The sequence below is a fragment of the Rousettus aegyptiacus genome, unplaced genomic scaffold (genome assembly GCF_014176215.1).
Source record: "Rousettus aegyptiacus isolate mRouAeg1 unplaced genomic scaffold, mRouAeg1.p scaffold_m13_p_6, whole genome shotgun sequence".
NCBI lineage: Eukaryota > Metazoa > Chordata > Mammalia > Chiroptera > Pteropodidae > Rousettus > Rousettus aegyptiacus.
This window is the reverse complement of record NW_023416309.1, coordinates 94,798,220-94,817,201: the sequence shown is the minus strand read 5'-3', so window position 1 is coordinate 94,817,201 and position 18,982 is coordinate 94,798,220. Positions and strand designations below refer to the sequence as shown.

Sequence of the window (18,982 nt, the reverse complement as noted above, 5' to 3'; positions counted from 1 at the left end):
GATGGCATTAATGGGAGAAAGGGCATGAGGTTTGGGCAGCCCAGGATCTGAAGAGAGGGGTGCGTGTGTGTGCGCGCGCGCATGCGCACTGCACATGTGTTGCCTGTATGCACCATGAGGGACAAGAGAGTTCGGAAGATTGCACGAGAGAGGAAAGAAAATTGGTTAAGGCATAGGAAAGACAAGAGGAAGGGGGGGGGACTATGGAGGGTGCTGGATGGGAAGGAGGAGGACCGGAAGGGGCAAGAAACCCCGCCCCCAACCCCCAAGCTTCCTCCCCAGGCATCCCATCCCCCGACTCCAAGGATGAAAATTAGGAGGCCACTGCAGATATGTTTGGGTCATTTCCACATGCTTTATTCCAGCAATCAAAATAATTAAAAACATCTCAAATTATTATACACATACAAAATAGGTACAGAGTCTCTTGCTTCCTCCCACCCCAGGGGGAAAACTGCTTTGTGCTTTGGGAAATTTGTGCTCCGAAACCCAGGAGAGAGGACGCAGGACAGACCAAGAGAGAGGCATGAGGATGGGAGGCAGTCGAGGAGGAGGGGGTTTCAGAGAAGAAAGGGTTCTGGAGAGAGAGGCCTGGGCAGGCCTGAGGCGTGAGGGGGGTGGAGAGAGAGGGTGGAGAGTGAGTGGCACTTTCTGGAGCCTCAGCTCTCTCTCCTCCGTGTTAAATAGCACCTTTAGAAAATTCACATGAGTCCCCATCCACGAGAAAATAAACCAAAGAATTAAAAAGACTTTGAACAAAAAGGAACATTTGCTGGCCTGGGGGAGGGGGGGGCGTCTCAACTTCTATAGCACCAGTGATACCCTCGCCACCCCACCCCACCCCGTCACAGAGATGTAGCACCTTTGATATAAAATGAGAAGCCGCTTCCACCCTGCCCCTGTCCCGCCCCCACGCAGTTGCCCCGGTGACACATATAGAGGTAGTCTTTCAGCAACACAGTTACACAAGGAACACAGCAGTCTCTCCCACCCAGCCCTGTCGCAGGGGGATTGACAAGTTTCCACTCTGTTACAGCCCCTCTTGACTTTTCCAAGCCCGGCGTCGAGGGGCCAGTGGTCCCCTGGCATGACCCCCTCAAAAACGAAGGGAGGGTACATTGCCAGGGCCAGGGGACGCCAGATGGTAAGGCTTCTTTGGCAGTTTGAGAACCCCAGGTCCCCCCAGGGTTTGGGGGTGCTGGGTAAGGGGAGTGGGCTGGGAGTGTGGGGGCCATTTGGGTGTTTTAGCATTGCCTTTGGTTGCTGGGCAGACAATGCATGCTATCCTGTGTCTTTTGGGGAGACTTAGATTTGGGGAGCAGTGGAGGGAGGCCCCAAGAAGGCATGGAGAAAGGAGCAGAAAGGGCAGCATTGGGGTATCATAAGCCCAATGGGCAGAAAAGGACTTACCCCCACATGGGTCTTCAAGCAAGTGGACCAAGCTTCCTTTTTTAAAAAGTTATTTATTTATTCTTTTTTTTTGGTTTTTGGTAAAGTTGAATGCGATTTTGGTTTTTGGTCATGTTCAGTTGGTCAAAGATAAAAACTAAGTTTGAGAGATGAATGCAAAGGAAAAAAAATTTTTCCAAAGTCCATGTGAAATTGTCTCCCATTTTTTGGCTTTTTGGGGGGTTCACTTTGGGTTGTCTGTCTGTTTCCAGGGTCAGGGGTGAGTGGGTTGGGTGGGAGGGAGCCAGGCTGGGCTGGAGGGTGTTTACAGGAAGCAGACAGGGCCAATGTCGATGCCGAATTCCTGGTCTGGGGCGCCAACGTCCAAGGGGGCCACATCGATGATGGGCAGGCGGGAGGTCTTGGTGGTTTTGTATTCGATCACTGTCTTGCCCCAGGCTCCAGTGTGACTCTGGGGTGAAGGGAAGACATTGGGAGAGGGGCGTCACCAAGTGGGAGTGGTGAGGTGAGAACTGCGGCCTGCCTGGAAAAACAAAGCCCAGAGAGGGGACCCTGCTGGGAACTCACCGTGCAGCCATCGTAGGTGACAGTGTAGGTGAAGCGGCTGTTGCCCTCGGCCCGGAGCTCGATCTCGTTGGAGCCCTGGAGGAGCAGGGACTTCTTGAGGTTGCCTGTGTGCTGGTCCATGTAGGCCACGCTGTTTTTGCAGTGGTAGGTGATGTTCTGAGAAGCCTCGGTAGACATCAGGCGCAGGAAGGTCAGCTGGATGGCCACGTCGGCAGGGTCGGAGCCCTGGCCGCCATACTCGAACTGCGGGGGGTAGGGAGAGTGAAGAGTGAGTGACTGTGCTGGAGTCTCTAGCCCTGGCCTCCCTTCCTGGAGTCCTCAGACAATCTTAGTGAATCCCCACGTCCAGAGGTGGCCTCACCTGCCCATGGAAACCCTATGTCTGAGCCAGTATCAAGCACCCAGGACACCTGCCTCCCAGCCCTGCTCTGTCCATCACACCTAGAAGAAGTCTAGAGTACCCAAGACCTTCCTTCACGCCCCTTCAGAGCCCTCCCTGGCCCATGTCGCGAGAGGCCCGAGTCCAGCTCACGCACCTGGAATCCTCCGGTCATGCTCTCGCCGTACCAGACGTGTTTCTTCTCTTTGGGGTTCTTGCTAATATACCAGTTCTTCTGGGCCACACTGGGCTGAGTGGGGTACACGCAGGTCTCGCCTGTCTCCATGTTGCAGAAGACCTTGATGGCATCTAGGTTGCAGCCTTGGTTGGGGTCAATCCAGTATTCTCCTGCAATGGGGCAGGGCAAGATGGAGTCAGAGTGCGTCTGGGAGAGGAAGCGCGCATGGGCATCAGAGACCCTAGGGCCTCAGCTCTGTGGTGGCGGGAGGAGCAGGACTGGGCGGGGGCGGGGGCGGGGCAGGCCCTCACCGCTCTTCCAATCAGAGTGGCACATCTTGAGGTCGCGGCAGGTGCGGGCGGGATTCTTGCGGCTGCCTTCAGGGCTCCGGATGTTCTCGATCTGCTGGCTCAGGCTCTTGAGGGTGGTGTCTACCTCGAGGTCACGGTCACGAACAACATTGGCATCATCGGCCCGGTAGTAGCGGCCGCCATCGTGAGCCTTCTCTTGAGGTGGCTGGGGCAGGAAGCTGAAGTCGAAACCACCGCTGGGAGGACCAGGGGGACCAGGAGGACCAGGAGGGCCAGGGGGACCCTGCACAGAGAGAGAGGAGTGCAGGAATTACTGGGGTCCGAGCGTTCTCCGGGCTGGAGTGCCATGGACAGACAGGGTGGGGAACTACGTACAACAGGACCGGCATCACCAGTGCGACCACGAGGACCAGGGGGGCCAATGGGGCCTGGAAGACCGTTCAGTCCATCTTTGCCAGGAGCACCAGCAGAGCCAGGGGGACCCTGCAGGGGGAAGATGGTTTAAAAAAAAAAAAAAAAAAAAAAAAGCCTGTCAGAAAACACAGGACCAGCCCAACTCTGGCAGAGAAGCCTCCCCACCCCCGCCTGATGCTGGCTCTATAGCTTCATCTTCACTGCTTCCCACAGCCTGGCCAGGGAACCTTTTGTGGAAGAACTAAGTGGGAAGGGGAGGCCAAGGGCTGGGTAAAATTGTCCAGAACTCTTCTTCCCTTCCTTTAACACTTGCCCTGGACCCTTCTCCAGAGAGGTAAAGGACCCTGAAGTGAGCCTAAGCTTGGAACCCATGAAGAAGAGGTGGATAGAGGGACGACTTACGCGGGGACCAGCAGGACCAGAAGCTCCAGAGGGGCCTTGTTCACCAGGAGAGCCCTGAAGGACAGATGCAAAGGCAATTCAGTCCCAGTGTGGGTCAAACGCAGCCAGCGATCTAGCCTCCCCCCTCTTTATTTCTGGAAATCTATTCCTAGGGTGTCCACAGGCTGAGACCCCTCCCACAATCCTTCTTCATGTACCCCTTGCCCTCTCAGAAGTTCCTTGGAAATGTTCATAAATCTTCAGACCCCATTTCCCACCAGGGAGGAGTGAGGATGACTATCCAGAGAGGGAAACTGAGGCAAAGTGGGCTCCACCATCATACAGCAGATCATGGGAAGATGTACGAGAAGAATCAATGGCATTGGGGGCTGGGGAAAGGCTGAGTATACTCACGGGAGGGCCAGGGGGACCCTGGAGACCAGAGAAACCACGGTGACCCTTTATGCCTCTGTCGCCCTGTTCGCCTGTCTCACCCTTGTCACCACGGGGACCTTGGGGTCCCTAGACGAGAAGAGGGAACAGGTTGTCAAGTGGAAGGTCCATTAGCACTGAGTGGGGTACAGTCCACGCCTGGACAAGGATTCCAAGGACACACAGGGCACTTACAGTGGGGCCACGGGCACCAACGGGGCCGACGGGACCAGCAGGACCAGCAGGACCCTGGGAAAAGCAAAGAGAACATTAGATCCTGGCCAGGGAGGCCCCAGCTGAGGCCTGGCACAGCCTGAACTGCAGGATGAGACCACCCCTTGGCCAGACCCCTCTTTCTTCACACCCTTTTCCACTATGCCTATCTCTCCAAAGCCCCAGAGGAAACTTCATGTGAGCTGGGCAAGTACCTGAGGACAATCCCATTCCTCGGGGGAGGATGGGGTACTTATTGGGATGGGGGCCCTGAGGCTAAGCTGTGGCTTAGTGTTTTCAGGGAGGCCAAGAACCTGGCTGGATATCTTGCAAGACCTCCTCTCCTTCCCCCTCTCAGTGAAGTCAGATGGACCTCTGCCAGCGCCTAGGCAGGCCTGGAAAGTCCCTGGCCTGGCCAGAAGCAGTAAGCAAGCGCCCAGCTACTTACAGTCTCACCACGGTCGCCACTCTTGCCAGCAGGGCCAACGGGGCCAGGGGCACCAGGAGCACCAGGGGCGCCGGGGGCTCCAGCAGGGCCAGTCTCACCACGGTCACCCTGGCAAGGAAGAGGAAGGAAGTGCACTTAGCCCCAACTGAAAGGGCCAGGCTCGGGCAGGGGAGCAGCAGGTGGGGCTGTGGCCAGGATGTGCAGCCGTCTTACCTTGGGGCCAGGAGAACCATCTCGTCCAGGGGAGCCTTCAGCACCGGGAGATCCCTGCAGAGAGAGACAGAGATGTGTCAGCCAGGGGAGGGAGGCTCAGGCAAAGGCCCAAATGACCAAGCTGAGGGCACTGGAATGGGGCTGGCGACTGCTTACCTCACGTCCAGACTCGCCAGGGGGTCCAGCCAATCCAGGGGGGCCCATGGGACCAGGGGGGCCACGTTCACCACTTGATCCAGAAGGACCTTGTTTGCCAGGTTCGCCCTGAGGGAGGAGAAAGAGTCAGGCCAGAGATGGGGTGAGGGAAGCCCCAAGAGCCCCCCAGGCCATCTGCCATGTCGATTCTCATTGGTTCCACCACCCCCATCCTGTGCCCGCCAACTCATGTGACAGTTGCTCTTGAGGTCCTCTAAGGGGGGGGGGGCACTCACAGAGGGGCCAGGAAGACCGGGGAAGCCTCTTTCTCCTCGCTGACCGGGCAGGCCAACCACACCACGTTGTCCAGCAATGCCCTGAGGTCCAGGAGTGCCGGGAGCACCCTGTGGGAGGCAGACAGCAGTGAGGTGTGTCGCAGTGGCCAGGAACCGTGCCCCTGCCCTGGACGCTTTCAGAGCTGGAACTCACAGCAGGTCCGTCAGCACCAGGGGATCCTTTCTCGCCAGCGGGGCCGGGGGGACCAGGGGGGCCAACTTCACCAGGACGTCCAGCGGGGCCAGTCTCACCACGGGGGCCTTTGCCGCCTTCTTTGCCAACAGGACCAGGAGGGCCAGGGGGCCCAGCATTTCCCTGGATGGGGAGAAGAGGGGCTGTCAGATTCCAGTGTATTCGGGAGCTCCACCGAGGCCTCAGTCAGGCCCACTACGCTCTTCACAGTCCGTGTCCCCCACCCGCTCCCCCAGAGCAATGGAGTCTCCACCATAGATACTTACAGAGGGGCCGGGAGGACCAACTCGGCCAGCAGCACCAGGGAAACCAGTAGCACCCTGGCCGAAGAGGACAAAGAAGTCGTCAGGAGGAGAACAGCCCCCCACCTGGCCCAGTCACCCTTACCTCCCGAATGTGGGCTGAGGAGAGCCTCAGTAGAGACACAGAGTGCGACACTTACAGGGGGACCAGCACTGCCACGAGCACCTTTGGGTCCAGGAGCACCAACGTTACCCTGTAGGAGAGCAAAGAGGCATCAAGGCTGAGCCAGTGTTGGGTCCAGGCTTGTTGGCAGCTTGGGGCTCAGAGAGTGAGATACTCACAATGGGGCCGGGGGGTCCAGCGGGTCCAGCAGGGCCAGCGGGACCAGCATCGCCTTTAGCACCAGCATCACCGGGTTCACCTTTAGCACCAGGTTGTCCATCAGCACCCTGAGGAAGGAGGGAGTATGGTGAGCAGAGGAGAGAGATATGCCTGCAGAGGGAGTCGGGTGGTTCCACAGGGCTGAGCTAGGCCAGTAATTCTAGGCAGGAAGATGCTCAAATGGGAGATGTTTCCTTCCCCACCCTCCTTTCCCAACTCAAGCCTATGCCTCTGTCCTCATCCAGTCACCCAGGGTCCCAGATCCTATTTGGTGGTGAAAAATGAAGGGGATCTTGGTACTCACAGGGGGGCCAGCAAAGCCAGCAGGGCCGGGGGGACCAGGCTCACCACGGTCTCCCTAGAAGAAAAGGAGGTAAACTGGAGAGATGCCCTGACATGGGGAAGATGGGGTGGGGGGGGTGGGCTGGAGGGACAGTGAGGAGGAGGGGCCCTGAGGAGCATTCCCCAGGGCCCAGGGGTAGGAGCAATGTTGGAAAAGAACAGAAAAAGGATGGGGTAGGGGGCAGTATGGAGGAAGAGAAGGGCCAAGGATGGGGCCTTAACAGGGTCTTCTGTACTCACAGGGGCACCACGAGCTCCAGTGGGACCAGCAGGACCGCTGGGACCGGATTCTCCCTGAGAGAGACAGGCAGGAGGCGCAGAGTCAGGGCCCATCCTGAACACTCCTGGCAGGTGACCCCAGAGAGACTCCCCCCCCTTCGGGACCTGCTTTCCTTGCAGAACCATGCCCAGGCTTGCTGGGAAGGCTATGTTAGGGAAGAAGGTGGGGAGGCAGCCACCTCACCTTGTCACCAGGGGCACCAGCGGGGCCAGGAGGACCGATGGGGCCAGTCAGACCTCGGACACCATCTTTGCCAGGGGCACCATCAGCACCTTTGGGACCAGCATCGCCCTAAAGACATAAGAAAGCCTGAGACTTCCAGCATGGGGCAAGGAGGTGACCTAGCATGTCTTGCTGGTGTCTGAGACTCCTTCCCAGCTCTGCCCCGCACCCGCCCCCCAAGCTGAGGACTTAAGACTTTTCAGGGGGAAAGGTGCCTGCTGAGGATCCCCATGCAGGTAAAGAGGTCCTGCTTTGTGCAGGGGGATGATTAAGGCATCCCCCGTTTAGGAGGGAGCCCCACCTCTCGTTGCCATGATAACTCATGGGAAGAGAAGGGCCTGGACCACACAGGTAGAAGGTCATCAGCAAAGAGGCCAGAGGAAAAGAAGTGAGGATTAAGGAAAAGAAAAAGATCACAAGGAGGGGGGAAGAGAGGCCGAGGAATCCAAAGTAGGAGGAGAATGGGAACCACACCGGGCTCAGGGGACGACAGTTGAACTTACTCTGTCACCCTTAGGGCCTGGAAGACCAGCTGCACCTCGTTCACCAGGCATTCCCTGAAGGCCAGGGGCACCTTGGCTGCCGGGGGCTCCAGGGGCACCAGCATCACCCTATGTGACAACCGAGAGGACTGGGGTGAGGCCTGGGGTCCCAGGAGTGGGTCACAGCCCTGAGCTTCCTCTTAATACCTCCCGGGCTTGGTTCTGAGGCCAAAGATAGGCACCAGCCGAGAGGAAAGACCCACAGCCCAGGACTTCAGGCTGCACTTGGACCTCAGCCTGGCCTTGTCCCCCGGCCCCTCCCTGACATCTAGGTGGCTTTGAGCACAGCCAGGTGTCTCCTGCTGCAGGAGGGGCTCGACCTGGTGACAGTGCTGTCCTCACCTTAGCACCATCGTTGCCAGGGGCACCATTGGCCCCACGGGGACCTGCGGGACCGGGGGGACCTTGTACACCACGCTCGCCAGGGAAACCTCTCTCGCCCTAGGAGGGAAGAAAGGAAAGGACACGTGATGGCAGCTCCAGAGACAGGGCCAAGCATTAGGCACCTGGATGGGAAAAGCAGAGGTTCTACTTACTCTTGCTCCAGAGGGGCCGGGGGCACCAAGGTCTCCAGGAACACCCTGAGGGGGCGGGGGAGGGAGCGACAGACCGTGAGCAAAGGACACTTGGGCCCTCTGCACTAGAAAGCACCCTGCCCTCCCGCTGGGGGCTGGCCTCGGGTGGGGGGTGGTCTGTGCCTTTGCAGCACTGAACTGGGATCATCCCTTTACTCTCTGCTCCCCAAGATGTGTCAACGACACTGCCCCCCAACTTTGGGTTGAGGGAAAGTCATAGAGTATTCCAGCATCTCTAAAAAGAAGTTATCTAGACCAGCAGCCCCTTCCAGATCATATCATGCACGGGTACAGCTTCCTGCTTCCCTCTGTGTAGCTCCTCCCCTCCTGACGGAAAGTCCATCCTGGTGTCTAACCATGACCCCTCCACGGGATGGGTGTCTGGCTAGCTAGAAAGGCTGGCTTCTCTCTCTGTTTCTGCCTCTCTGATTGCTGCTCCCTCTTACCTGTTCACCGGGTTTTCCTGCTTCACCAGGAGGACCAGAGGGGCCAGGGAGACCCTGGAGGTGAGAAATAAGAGAGGGAGGAAGAAGGTATTAGAACCCAGAAGAGAACAAAGGGGAACCCACACCCTTGGCCCACCTCCTGCCAGCTGTGAGGCCTCACCTGGAATCCGGGGGAGCCGGCAGGGCCTTGTTCACCTCTCTCACCAGCAGGGCCCTGTCAGGAGATAAAGCTGCGGTCATGGGAAGGCCCAGAAGAGGAGGGCAGGGGGCCTCTCCCCTTTCCTGCTCCACCGTGTCTCCACTGCAGGCCTCTCTCAGGGATACTTACAGCAGGGCCAGGGGGCCCCTGAGCTCCAGCTTCGCCATCTTTGCCAGCAGCACCCTGTGGGAAGAGAGTACAAAATAACTCAGAGTGGTAAGGCAGGTGGAGGAAGAGGGGGCAGGTAGGCAGGGCCTGGGGCTGGGGGCTCCTGGTGCCCGGATGATGGGCTTCAGCCTCCTGCACCCCTCTTGCAGGGAGGGGGACAAGTAAGACACTTACCACAGCGCCGGGGGGTCCAGGAACACCTCGCTCTCCAGCTTTGCCAGGCTCTCCCTGGGGGGAAAAGAGTCACGGTTAAGGGGGCCAAAGTAGGAAACCGGGGGCCCTAGGTCCCTTCTGTTTACTTCGAGTGGAATTTTTAAAGGTCTTTTCTAATCTACCAGGTTGGGCTCTGGGGAAAGGTCTTTGCTGGCTTCTACCGCTGGTCCCTTAGCCTCTCCCCACAGACATGCCCCTTCGGGCTCCTCTTTCCGCCCTCTCCCCTTCCTTCTTTCTGTCATATGCTTGTGGTGAGCTGAGCTGCAAAGGACTTTCATTTCCTCTGATATCTCCTTTTGAACCTTAAAGAACTCCCAAGATTTGTGGGTGACTATCATATATAAGGCCCATCTTATCCCCATGCGTGAGTGTGTGGGGGTGCACCAACAATACTTTTTATTTCCAGGAATGAAGAGATGGTATTGGTGCCAGAAGAAGGCTCTTATTTTATGAATAGGGAGATCGAGGCCCAGAGAGGGGCAGTGAGTGGCCTGAGGCCACACGACAGGTCAGTGGCAGAGCTGGGCTCAGAACCCAGGGCTTTTGCCTTCCAGAGTGTCTGTCCCTGGCTCGGTGACACTCCTCCCTGAATACTCACAGCAGCACCTTTAGGCCCAGGGAATCCCATCACACCAGCCTGACCACGGGCACCAGGGGGGCCTGGAGGTCCAGGGCGACCATCTTGACCAGCGGGACCCTGAAGGCGAAAGGCACAAAATCAGAGGTGAGAACAGACGGTGGGCAGTCAGAAGAGTGGGAGCAGGCCAGGGGCAGTGATACTTACAGGGGGGCCGGTTTTGCCATCAGGACCGGGACTGCCGGGGCTTCCAGTCAGACCCTAAAGGGGAGTCGAGAGGTGTGGGCAGGGTCGGGGAGAAAGGTGATGGAGGAGGAAAGAGAGTGGAAGCTGGGGTGAGGGACACTGCAGAAGGCGGATCTCCAGAGCACCTCATCCCCCCAGACCCAACACAGAGCGGGCGGGGTCCTGGGCCAAGGGCTGGGGGTCTCACCTTGGCACCAGGCAGACCAGCTTCACCGGGGCGACCAGCTTCACCAGGAGAGCCTTTGGGGCCAGCAGGGCCAGGAGAACCACGTTCACCAGCGGGACCCTGGTTGGAGGGGAGGTCACAGGAACAATGAGGGTCTCAAGTCTGGGCCTCTTTACCAGGGGCCAGAATCTTCTTCCTTCTAGGAAGTGGGGGACTTTGAGGGGCGTTATCGGAGGTGAGAAGGTCAAGGGGACTTTGAGGGGCGTCATTGGAGGTGGGAAGGTCAAGGTGAGGCCAAGTATGAAGAGAGAGGTCTGCAGCCACAGCATGGAATACTGACGACTGGGCTAGGATGGGAATGAGGGGGCTGATGACAACTGTAAGGAGGAAGTAATAGGCAGGGAGCAGCAGGGTCAGCCTCCAGCTATGAAGAATGGTTACCTTGGGGCCAGCAACACCATCTGCACCAGGAAAACCACGGCTACCAGGTCCACCCTGCAGGAGGAGAGGAGGTCAGTGAGCTCAGATGTGGGGCACTGGACCGGCACTGGGGGCGGAGAAGAGGAAACTTACACGCTCGCCAGGGGGTCCAGGCAGGCCGGAAGGGCCGGGTTCACCTCGGGCTCCTCGCTTTCCTTCTTCTCCAGCAGGGCCAGGGGGTCCTTGAATACCAGTGGGGCCCTGGAGAGAGCAGAGAAGAGGGGACAGCCTGTAGTGGGGGCCCGTCCCGATGCCAGCTCCAGAGCCGGCTGGAGCCTAGCCTCCAGCACCAGGCGCTCCCGTTCCTCCCCGAATCTCCCTCGAGGCGTTTCCAGGCAGGTGGGCTGAGCTGCAGGGGCACTTACGGGCTCTCCCTTGGCGCCAGCGTCTCCTTTGTTGCCGGGAGCACCAGGTTCACCCTGCGGCGGGGGAGAAGCAGAGGTTGAGCAGATTGTTGGGGCAGCTCAGTTGGCCTCGATCTCTATGCTTCCCAGAGGATGCTGCAGTGTAGCCAGCGCAGAGTTGGGCATGAATAAGAGAGTGGTACTTACGCTGTTACCCTTGGGACCAGGGGGGCCGCCGGGGCCCTGGGGTCCAGAGGGGCCTCTGGCACCGGGGAAACCGGGAGCACCAGCAATACCAGGAGCGCCCTGTAGGGAGCAGAGCAGGTCGAGCTTAAGAACTGGAGGGCGTGGGGCAGGTGGGAGGTGGGCATCAGGAACAGCTCTGAAATCCATAGGACACTTACATTGGCACCTTTAGCACCAGGCTGTCCATCAGCACCAGGGTTTCCCTGTGGCACACAAAGAAGCAGGTGAGTGACAGGCGAGGATTCTGAGCTGGGGAGGGGTACAGGGGCAATGAGGAGGCAATACTCACAGCAGGGCCAGCAGCACCAGCAGGGCCAGGAGGGCCTGGCTCACCACGCACGCCCTGGGGACCTTCAGAGCCCCGGGATCCTTGGGGACCAGCTTCGCCCTGGATGGGAAGAAAGGACTTGTCAGGAGCCACCCTAGGAGCCCAACCTCACCTTTGGATGGTGTATGGTGAAGGGCGGGGACAGGAAACCAAGAATCAGGATTCGGAGATCAGAGAAAGGGACTCCAGGACAAAGATGTTGGGAAATGGGCTTCTCTCTTGCCCACTCTGGGTCCCTCTGGTTTGGGGAGCAAGAAGATCCCTTTGCCTATGGGAGCTATGCTCAGAAGAGGACAAGGGTCTCACCTTAGCACCGACAGCTCCAGGGAATCCAGGGGGACCAGCAGGACCAGTGGGACCCTGCGCATGAAAGGGAGATGTTAGCAAGAAGGAAGGTGGCAGCTGCAAGTCACGCTTGGGACAGAAGAGGTCTCAGAGGTCAGACCAACACAGCTTACCCCAGTGTCATCCCCAAGAGATGACGCTGAGACCCCCACCCACTCCCAGGCACCGAGGTCTAGGGGTCATACTTACAGGGGGTCCAGCAGCACCAGTAGCACCATCATTTCCACGAGCACCCTGCGGGACAGAGGGGAAGCCCCAATTATGTCCACTGAGCACTCGCTGGTCCTTGTAACTCCCGAGGGAATCCCTTCCAGATCCCAGGGATCCCCCAAGGGGCCAGGAGTACTCACAGCAGGGCCAGGGGCTCCAGGGCGACCTCTTTCACCAGGCAGACCACGGGGGCCCTGACAGCAAAGCCCAGAGAAGACAGGTGAGATGGGAGACACACCCCCTTCCCTGAAGCCCCCGTCTTGTCCCTACGCCCTGCTCCCTCTCTTCCTTCTAGAAGTGGACTTACCATCTGACCAGGAGCTCCATTTTCACCAGGGCTACCAGGCTCACCCTATAGAGCAGAGATCAGAATTAGAAATTCGTTCATGGAGGGACTGGATGGGAGGTGGAGGACCACGATATTCAGACCGTCTCTTACCTTGGGACCAGCAGGACCAGAATCTCCCTTGGCACCATCCAAACCACTGAAACCCTAAGATAGGAAGGAGGGCCAAGGTGAGACCTTGTGAAGGTCTGGGACCACCTCCCAGACCTGAGAAGATGCTTCAGGAGTTCACCACAGCCATTTTCCTGTCTCTGAGCTAGACTAAACCTTAGCTGGCCCAGGGTCTCACCAAATTTCTTTATTGGTATTTCCTTCCCCATGGAGGGAAGTTCTTTTTGATATCTACTCTCTATCCCTTGGGACTTCTGCAGCTGTCACCCACCATGACACACACCAAAATCCTTTGAGAAAGGGGCTGGAATGGTGGGATGCTGAGACTTTGGGAGCTTAGATGAATCAAAGGGGACTCACTCTGTGTCCCTTCATTCCAGGGAGACCAGCTGTTCCGGGCAATCCTCGAGCACCCTGGAGAAAAAAGCAAAGAAAGACGGGACCATTAGAAGACGCCGCTGTGGACACAGCTCCCAGTGAAGCCCAAATACAGCAAAGCCGAAGGCCAGCCATACTGTCCTGCTCACCTGAGGTCCAGGAGGCCCACGCTCACCAGGACGACCAGGCTTTCCAGCTTCACCCTGAGGGATGGAGAAAAGGCCTTAGTGCCTCTGACACTGGGCTGGAAAAGTGTGGAAGGTTGAATCTTCTTGGGATTGTTGAAGGTCAGATGTAGGGGCCTAGAATTTTATCTTTAACTTTAAATCTACCACGAAACTCTTATTTGGTGAACTTTAATTTCCTCCAAAAGAATTTCTATTTATTTCTGTCACCAGCACTTTAGTCTCACCATACAGAGAGCAAATCTGAGGTGCTGACAGCAGTTAAGATTAAGGAAGTCATTCACCCCGAGGGATGGGGATAGCGGCCAGGGATGGAGGGGAAGAGCAGTCACTCCTGTTGGGGACATAGGGAAACATCCCTCGAAGGGTAGAGATCATTGTTCAAGGGAAATCCTGTGCATCAGGGAGAACTTGACCTCCTTTCCTGGGTACCACCACTGAAGATGGTGGGGTGCTGAGGTGGAGATTATAGGGACTTAGCTCATAGAGGCAGTGGGGGGGGGGGTCTTCTCATGGGGGCTACTTACATCATCTCCGTTCTTGCCAGGGGGGCCAGGGGGACCGCGGGGACCCATGGGACCCTAGAAGAGATAGGAGAAGAGAAGGTTAGAATCACCAGGGTAAGGGAAAAAAGAAGGGGAAGGCTGGAATTGGAAGAAGGAGGAAAGAAAGACTCCAGATGGGGGCGGAGCATCCATATATTTGTAGAAGGAGTGTGTATTCGTGTAGAATACAAGTTAGGGGGCACTTACTGAGGCTCCAGGCTCGCCAGGCTCACCAGGGGGACCTTGGAAACCTTGGGGACCCTGAAGGACAAGGAGAGAGGGGTGGGGTTAGAAGGGCAGGTCTCTGCCAACCTTTCCTCATCTCACCATGAGATCTTGGAGCCCTCATCCCAACGCTTCCTCCAAAAGACCAAAGCCCAAGGTGGTGTGTGAAGACATCCTGGATACTCACAGGTGCACCAGGAGGGCCAGGGAGACCACGAGGACCAGAAGGACCCTACAAAGGAAGAGAAAGGGAGGCTGCAGTGATACCTCTGTGGGAAAGTGCAGCATGGGTCTAGTCTCGCTTTCTCCCATCGGCTCCTGTTGAAACCACCCAGTTGTCTTGCATCCCTGACAGACTCAGAGTCCCAAAGGTTATCTTGATCTCTTAAGTTATCTCTGCCCCTCCGTTTACCATCACTGGCCCATCTTGTCTGGATCCCCATCAGCTCTTCTGTCATCCCTGCTCCCCTGGTGGCTTACCATGGGGCCAGGCACGGAAACTCCAGCTGATTTCTCATCATAGCCATAAGACATTTGGGGAGCAAAGTTCTAGAAAAAAACAAGAGAGAGTGTATGAGAAAGTGGGGTCAGGGGAGTGAGTTGAAATGCAGAACACATCATCCAATAATGGGACAAACTGACATCATGCGCCTCCTAATGGGATGCGCTAAGCTGGACAACAACATCACATGTCAGATAGTCCTGCCAAAGTGCATCACTCGAATCTAATCATGAAGACAAACTTAACTTAATCCAACAAACTTAAACCCAGGGACAGTCTACAAAACAACTGGCTTCTTCAAAAAAATGGCAGTGTCATGAAAGACAAAAAAAGTCTGAGGAAATGTTCCAGATGAAAGCAAACTAAAGAGACATGATCGTTAAATCCATGATCCTGGATTGGATTCTGGATAAGGAAAAATAAAACATGCTATCAAGGACATTATTGGGACATTGGTGCAATTTGAATATGGATTGTATATTAGATACAATATTGTATTAATGTTAAATTTCCAAAATGTAATCATTATGCAGTGATATGTAAGGGAAAGTGCTTGTTTTCCAGAAATACACACTAAAGTATTTAGGAGCAAAGGGACAAAGTATCAGCAACTTACTCTCAAGTAACTGGTTTAGAGAGAAAAATGATGATAACTATATGTATACATAGACAGAAACTGATAAAGCAAATGTGACAAACTGTGAAGGGGATATGATTTGCATTTTTCTCACAACTTTTCTGTAAGATTGCAATTATTTCAAAATACAAAATATGCCATCCACCAAAAAACAAAAACAAAAAACAGAGGATTGGGGACGAGAGGAACACACAAGGCCTTCCGCGAGCGTCTGGACTCTATACTTACTCCTCCGAGGCCAGGGGGTCCGGGAGGTCCAGGAGGTCCGGGGGGGCCGGGAAGTCCAGGCTGTCCAGGGATGCCATCTCGGCCAGGGGGGCCTGAGGGTCCCTGAAGAGGGAGAGGGTGGGCAGGGTGAATGCAGGCCAGGAGCCACGGCACCTCCAGCCCACAACGGCAGAGAGCCCAGTGCTTACTTACCCTTGGGCCTCGGGGGCCGGTGTCTCCTTTGGGTCCCTTTGGAGTTGGGGGAGAAGAAATAAAATAAGCTAGATTAGAGAAAGGAGGACCACGGAGAGTCACGGGCGGGATGGCAAAAGTCAAGAGCAGAGAATTACCTCGACTCCTGCGGTTTCTTGGTCCGTAGGCGACACTAGGGGGAGAAGATACGCGGATTAGAGGCAGGGTTCGCTCCAGCGCCCCAGGCGGCAGAGGTCCGCCTCCCAGGCACAGGTCGAGGGAGCGGCCCAGCCCTCCCCAGTCCCAGGCCCGAAGCCCTACCCTCGCCGTCGGGGCAGACCGGGCAGCACTCGCCCGGGGGGGCTACGGCGCCGGGGCAGTTCTTGGTGTCCTCGCAGATCACGTCATCGCACAGTACGTTGCCATTGTCGCAGACACAGATCCGGCAGACCTCGGGTTTCCATACTTCTCGGTCATGGTACCTGATGCCGTTCTGTACGCAGGTGACTGGTGGGACTGAGGCAAGAGGGGAAGAGCGAGGCTGTCTGCGGCGCCCGAGCCTCCCACCTCAGGGCTCCGGGGACCCCAACCCTACCGCCCGTCCGGACCCTCAGTCTTAGAGACACATTTAGATTTTCCATTTCCCGCCTCTCTCCCCCACCCCCTCTTTCCCCCATATCCTTAAAAGTTCATCTGCTCCTCATCAGCGCCAGTGACAGCGTTGAGGCTCCTGGCCAGGGCGGCTATAACTCTTTCCAGTTCTCAGGAATTTAAACAAAGCTTTAGGCGGGGGTTGCTTCCAACTCCAACCTCAGCACATTGGTGCTGAGGCCAAGTGAAATAAAAAGCCCAATGGGGGGAGGGGGTGGGGGAGGAGAAGGAACAGGAGGGGCTCCATCAAGAGGGCAGGCTTGTGGGGAGTGGTCTGGGTGGTGACAGGAGGAGGCGGTGGGAGGAGAGATGGGAGGTCCAGCCTCCATCCCGCCGCATTCCCCAGGCAGGTGGGATGGCGTGGGCGGGGCCTGGAGGATGGGGAAGGGCTGATTGGCGTGGGGTCCCGCCCAGAAATTTGACATGTACCTCAAAAGTTGGAGACGCCCTAACCTCCAGCGCCCAGACATCTCAAAAGCCCTCTCTTAGGGACAACCCTTGTTTCCCAAAGCCAGCCAGTGCCTCTGGGTCACTCCTTAACCAAAGAACCCAAAAGTCCACAAATAGTAATGAAGTTAGTTGTTAACCAGGCCCACCGCGCGAGCGTCTACCCAGACAGCCACTAGATGGCGGGCAACACTAAACAGTTTTCCTAGACTGGCCACTTCCTTTAGAGATAGAGGCTATTCCATCCCCAAGTTTATTTTCCAGGTCTATTTTCCAGGTCTAGAGGTGGGGTTCGCACTCGGCAATAACCCGCGTCTTCCCGCTCCAGCTCCAGCTCCGGGAAGCGCTGGACAGAGAGGTGCGGTGCTCGGCGTTGATCAGCAGAGGGCGCAAGGACCCCGCCCTGCCCAGGCCGCGCCAAAGTTTCTCAAGCTCCAACCCGCCCACTCTCCGTGCCCCCTCCCCCCTCAGCCCAGCACCCCCGCGGCCGCAGCAACACTGTCTAGCCTGCAGAGAGGGCAAACAATTTTTCCTTATGAATCATCCCACAGCCTTCCTGATCGCTTTTACAACTTGGGCTCCAAATTCTCAGCTCGGCGCCCCCATTCCATCTTCGACGTACTTTCCCCTACTCCGAGCTCAGATACCCTTTTCTCCGGCTGTACTACTACACCGTGCGCGCTCAGGACTCCCTCCGGTGCCAACCACGCCGCGCTCCATCCTCCCCTCCCACTCCTGAGTGCGTTCATCTCCACCCTCCGCCTAGGGTGGGCTCCCTTCTCTCCCAGGGCGCCGAGGACGCGCCCTCCCTTCCATCCCCGAGTCTCTGGAGCATCCTGAGTCTCCGTTTAAGTCGCGGACTCCCGAGACCCCTCACAGGGTGCGACACCAAGTAGCCTTGGACTCCCCCAAAGTTTGGGACTTACTGTCTTCTTCTTGGCCCTCCTCTTGGCCGTGCGTCAGGAGGGCGGTGGCCGCTAAGAGGAGCAGGAGCCGGAGGTCCACAAAGCTGAACATGTCTAGACCCTAGACATGTAGACTCTTTGCGGCAGGGGTAGGGGTTAGCGTCCGCTCATGCGTGGCCTCACACTCCGCGTGCCTCCTGCTCCGACCCCGAGGAGAAACTCCCGTCTGCTCCGACCAGTGGCCCGGGCCCTTTTTAAACCATCCCACTGGAGAGCGGGGAGGAACCCGGCCCCTGGGAGAGGGGGAGCCGGCCGCCCGTCCCCCAGCCAATCAGAGCTGCCTGGCCCGGCCCCCAATTTGGGAGTTGGAACCGAGAGGGGGAGGAAGAGGAAAGGGAAGAGAGTCCACCGCACATCTCCCCCCTTCGCTGCTCGGCCTCCCCAGCCCCCAGCCCAGCCTGGGCCAGAGATACTGCCGCTGGAGTGCGGCTAGGTCCTCAACGTAGTGTGGGCTAAAGGGTGGGTAGGGGTGCCCTTTCGTCTTTCTTCCTGGGACCCCCGACCTGAAGAAACTGGACTTGGAGAACTGGGTGGGGAGGCTTCCAAAGGTAGAAGGTTTGAGGTGACCGGGAGAGGTTCCTCCCGGAGATGCTTCATTTGCCCTCCCCACGGCCTTGGCAAGAGCCAAGAGATGGGTATGAAAGGGCCAGCTGGGGGCCCCTCTAAAACAGGAGAATCAGAGAATTAAAAAGATATGCCTGTGTTAGGGGTGTCTTCTGGTGTGGCTGTGGTATGGTGCTTAGAAACGTTTGGGGGAACAAGTTAGACATGCCTTTGTAGACGTTAAGAATCAGGTATTTGGGGGGACGTTGGCAAGAGGGGTTTTATTTTGAGAATGTTAATTCTTTTGCCATGCCCGAGGCTCCAAGACAGGCTCAAATGCTCTTTCCCAAACCCCAGGCATGACTGAGAGAGATAGGGTGGAGAGGCTGAGGCACTGGGTGAGAAATTTGACTGCGTGGTCTCACTGGAAGGAAGCTTTGGTGTTGAGAGATGGGGTAACACAATGGTGGTGGGAAGTTGCTAGGACCCTTCCATTCCCCAGGGGAAGTGGAGCCGCAAGCAGCCCTGTCCCTGACTGTACCTGGACTGAGGATTGGAGGCAAATGGAAGAATTTGGGCTTCTGGGGGAGACTTGTATTTGGGGGTTTGGGATGGAATTGCGAGGGAGGGTGAGTGACCTTATTTTAGACAATGTTTCCCACTACCCGACCTCTTTTCTGAAAACCCAGGGCATTGCTCTCTGCCTTTGGAACCAGCAGAGAATCATTTGTCCTGTAAAAGGGTATGGAGACCCCAATAACAACAACCTATACTTGGGGGATACCCTTTTAAAGCCAGTGTCCTCCCTTCCCCATGTCTCAACCTCCCGTCAGGGCTCTATCCCAGCCCTTATCTATCTAGGTCTTGGTAGGGGCAAAATCTGTGG

General features: G+C 56.9%; 1 protein-coding gene across 2 annotated transcripts; it reads right to left on the bottom strand.

Annotated features, from left to right (window-relative positions):
* Positions 1 to 333: 333 nt before the first annotated feature.
* Positions 334 to 17,747, bottom strand: COL1A1 (collagen type I alpha 1 chain). 2 transcript variants are annotated; one of them, XM_016158542.2, is made up of 51 exons: positions 17,515 to 17,747; positions 15,812 to 16,006; positions 15,649 to 15,683; positions 15,512 to 15,547; positions 15,320 to 15,421; positions 14,433 to 14,501; positions 14,140 to 14,184; positions 13,935 to 13,988; positions 13,710 to 13,763; positions 13,147 to 13,200; positions 12,980 to 13,033; positions 12,602 to 12,655; positions 12,470 to 12,514; positions 12,303 to 12,356; positions 12,142 to 12,186; positions 11,914 to 11,967; positions 11,569 to 11,667; positions 11,438 to 11,482; positions 11,241 to 11,339; positions 11,055 to 11,108; positions 10,783 to 10,890; positions 10,651 to 10,704; positions 10,231 to 10,329; positions 10,005 to 10,058; positions 9,819 to 9,917; positions 9,182 to 9,235; positions 8,969 to 9,022; positions 8,801 to 8,854; positions 8,641 to 8,694; positions 8,156 to 8,200; positions 7,962 to 8,060; positions 7,581 to 7,688; positions 7,039 to 7,146; positions 6,816 to 6,869; positions 6,538 to 6,591; positions 6,194 to 6,301; positions 6,052 to 6,105; positions 5,876 to 5,929; positions 5,571 to 5,732; positions 5,378 to 5,485; positions 5,103 to 5,210; positions 4,947 to 5,000; positions 4,734 to 4,841; positions 4,268 to 4,321; positions 4,055 to 4,162; positions 3,662 to 3,715; positions 3,221 to 3,328; positions 2,846 to 3,128; positions 2,514 to 2,704; positions 1,978 to 2,220; positions 334 to 1,861 (listed from the first exon to the last, which is right to left on the bottom strand). In XM_016158542.2, exons 1-51 carry the CDS (start codon positions 17,603 to 17,605, stop codon positions 1,715 to 1,717), a joined length of 4,380 nt encoding a protein of 1,459 aa, XP_016014028.2. In that variant the 5' UTR covers positions 17,606 to 17,747; the 3' UTR covers positions 334 to 1,714. The 2 variants fall into 2 exon arrangements, with proteins under 2 accessions (XP_016014028.2, XP_036078652.1); XM_036222759.1 differs by lacking the exons at positions 11,569 to 11,667; positions 11,914 to 11,967; positions 12,142 to 12,186.
* Positions 17,748 to 18,982: the final 1,235 nt, after the last annotated feature.